At 44.4% G+C, this 3,260-nt stretch overlaps 1 protein-coding gene across 1 annotated transcript; it reads left to right on the top strand.

The window, feature by feature from the left end:
• The first annotated feature begins 1,672 nt into the window (after positions 1-1,672).
• Positions 1,673-2,634, top strand: LOC147443801 (uncharacterized protein C24B11.05-like). The gene has a single exon (XM_086526600.1). The coding sequence runs from the start codon at positions 1,747-1,749 to the stop codon at positions 2,485-2,487; it is 741 nt and encodes a 246-aa protein (XP_086382726.1). The 5' UTR covers positions 1,673-1,746; the 3' UTR covers positions 2,488-2,634.
• The last annotated feature ends 626 nt before the right edge of the window (positions 2,635-3,260 follow it).

Raw genomic sequence — 3,260 nt, forward strand, 5'->3', positions numbered from 1 at the left:
CAAAAAATGAGAAAAACAATGGGATAATGAAAAAAATTCACCGTATCAAATAGTTTTTTTTTGTACTTACAGTAAGAATGCAGTGTGGGATGTTCTTCCCAGTCTAACACCATATTCTTGGCCATGTACACATGTTGAACCTTAGCTAGCCAGCCATTGTCGGTCACTTTGAAAGCAAGAACACGAACTGTCCAATGGTTTTTTACTTTATCGCGTTTAGTTCTCTTCACTCTGTGTACACCTTTGCATGAAGGAAGCATTGTTACCCAGTCATTCACACGAAAAGATATGGACTTCCAAAGACCATCCTCTCTAACGTTATGAAAGTCACAAGAAGTTATGTTATGTGAAGGGCGACGTGCAAAAGACGCCATGGAAACTCAGAGATTAGAGAAGAAAGAAAGTATAGACGGAAACTAGAGAAACTAAAACCTCTCACAAACTAGAGAGCGAGAAAGGTATACGTTTGAAAAAAGTAGGTGATTTGTCATTAATGCTCTTGTTTTGAGAGCCTTCTGACATAGATTTCGTATCTTTTGACAACGCTTTTGTGAAATATAAAATAGAATAAAAGACGAGACTTCATTGCTTTGAGCCACAAATTTAATGAGCTCTTTCGCCGAAAGCACCTAAATATAGCAGTTTCAGCTTTGTGATCAAAATATTTAGTGGTTCTCCGTCAAAATAGGACCACCAAAACCCACGATAGAGGAGACAAGAGTGCCATACTTTTGTATACGTGTCAAATAACTATTGGACTATTCCTTAATCCTTAGATTAACAAACAGCCCTTTTTGAGTCGTTTTTGGTCCTAATGCAAAGAAATGGGCAGGGTTGTGTACCCTACGTGCGCTGTAGAGATTGGTTAAAGGAAACATTTTTTTGGGCCCACGATGAATTGCCCCCCCCCCCCCTCCCCTCACCATCCCCCTCGAAAATTGCAAACTTCCGCCTTCCTTTTCAACAGAAATTGCATGAAGCGAGAGTGCAAGTTGCTTTCATTGGCTGAAGTGCCTGATCTTCAAAGTCAACAAACATTACCACTTCGCACCGGCTCTCTTGTGAACCGGGGAGGCGGATCCTCGTCACTAATTGACACCTCCATTTGGAGGTGGGATCAATGGCTCATGATCACCAGTTGATCGTGACCGTTGGATTGCCTACGGAATGTAAAAGATTTCCACTTTCTCGGATCCGAGACTTGAACCCACTACCCTCTCCCCCACGGGATTGACTCTAACCACTAGGCTAACGCGCGCTCGTTTAAAGAGGTGTGGGGGATAAGTTTATAGATCACGACGTCGCGGACAGGTTTACACCTAGTTCACACCGAGTTCACACCAAATTTGGTGTGGTGTGCATGCCCTCCTCAGTTCACACTGTGTTCACGTCGAGTTCACACCGAGTTCACATCAAATTTGGTGTGGTGCACATATCTCCGAGTTCACGCTTAGTTCACACCTAGTTTAAATGTCGATCGGACGGCCCGGATTGCACCCGCCTCGTGATGCTTACTGTGGGCCATTGATCCCACCTCCCTGTGGAGGTGTCATTTAGTGACGAGAAAGATCTCCATTGCCGACCAAGCCAAAAGACGTTAATTTCACACGAGGCATGTGACGCGTGGCACATAAAGCTGGGGTTGGCACGCCCCTTCACGTTGAAATTTGTTCCCCACATCGTTGAAAGGGGCATCCATCTTCGCTTCTTCTTCTCGTTGGCGAGCTTCACAGAGCAGAATAGAAGATGGAGTGCCTGATCTTCGATCTGGACGACACCCTCTATCCCCTCAGCTCTGGCATTTCTGCCGCCTGCTCCAAAAACATCATCGATTTCATGGTGCAGCGACTGGGCATCCCCGCCCATGAAGCCCTCCAACTCAGCCTCACCCTCTACAAAAACCACGGCACCACCATGGCTGGCCTTGTCGCTCTTGGATACGCTTTCAACTTCGACGAGTACCACCAGTTCGTACATGGCCCTCTCCCTTACCATGCCCTGCACCATGAGCCCGTGCTCCGTGACCTTCTATTAAGCTTGCCCCACAGGAAGCTTGTGTTCACCAATGCGGATCGTGCTCATGCCTGTCAAGTGCTCTCCAGGCTCGGGATAGAGGATTGCTTCGAGACAGTCATCTGCTTTGAGACCCTCAATAGCAATGCCACTACCCGCATTGTATGTAAACCGTCATTGGAGGCATTCGAGCATGCAATTCGCATCATGGGCGTTGATGTAAGCAAATCTCTCTTTTTCGATGACAGTCGGCGAAATATTGAAGGAGCAAAACTTGCTGGTTTGCGTGGCGTTGTGGTTGGAAGCTCTGTTCCAGGGGTTGCCTGCATTGAAAGTGTCCATGCTTTGAAAGAGGCATTGCCTGTACTCTGGCAAGAGGAGGACGAAGTAGATGCTGCAGATGTGACGCCGCAAATCTCTGAGAGTGATACATTGCCAGTGCCTGCAGAGACTGTATCTGTTGCTGCTTCATAGTCTATGGTGACACAAGGCTCCCATCTGCATCTTCACTTTGAGCTTCCAAAGCCCCAACTTTTTAATTCTAACCTGTACTCGGGTACTGATGTAACCTCTCATTTGTGACAATATAACATATTAATTATGGGCAGTGTTTCTTATTGACATCATATGGTGCACCTACTGGCGGTTTTTTTTCTACTTTGCTATTTTGTTGAGAATACTTTGGCACTCTGTGAAAGATTAAAAACCTTCTAGATATTCTCAATGGCAAGAACGTTTAGCTTTGTTGTTTTCAGAATTCACAATGTAAATTGAGCATGATAATCCTAAGGTGTCTGTCAAATAGTCTCCTTTTCTGCCAATCGTAAACTCTTTATAACTGTTCTTTTGTTATATGTCACTTTTGGCTTCTAATTTGGTTTTGTATGCAAAACCATTGTGAGGATGTGCATCATATTATAAGGGTGTCCAACATATCGACAAGCGCCAACTTGTCCCTCTAATTGTGAGATGTATATTTATAGCAATGTGTATGCTTACAGTGGAATGGATATCAAGTACTTTGTTTTGATTCAGATGATAATGCCACTAATCCAAGTAGCGTAACTACAGACACCTTCAGCTTGTGTTTGTGGTGGTCTTACTAAAATGAGATGGTTTAGTGCAAATGCACAATCGAAAGGTTTGTTCCGATTCAGATGATAACTTTGCAACAGAGACCTTCAGCTTGTGTTTGTTGTGGTCTTACTAAATTATGATGGTTTAGAGCTCATGCACAATAGAAAGCT

This window comes from Adiantum capillus-veneris, chromosome 13 (assembly GCF_014529385.1).
Source record: "Adiantum capillus-veneris isolate H3 chromosome 13, ASM1452938v2, whole genome shotgun sequence".
Lineage (NCBI taxonomy): Eukaryota > Viridiplantae > Streptophyta > Polypodiopsida > Polypodiales > Pteridaceae > Adiantum > Adiantum capillus-veneris.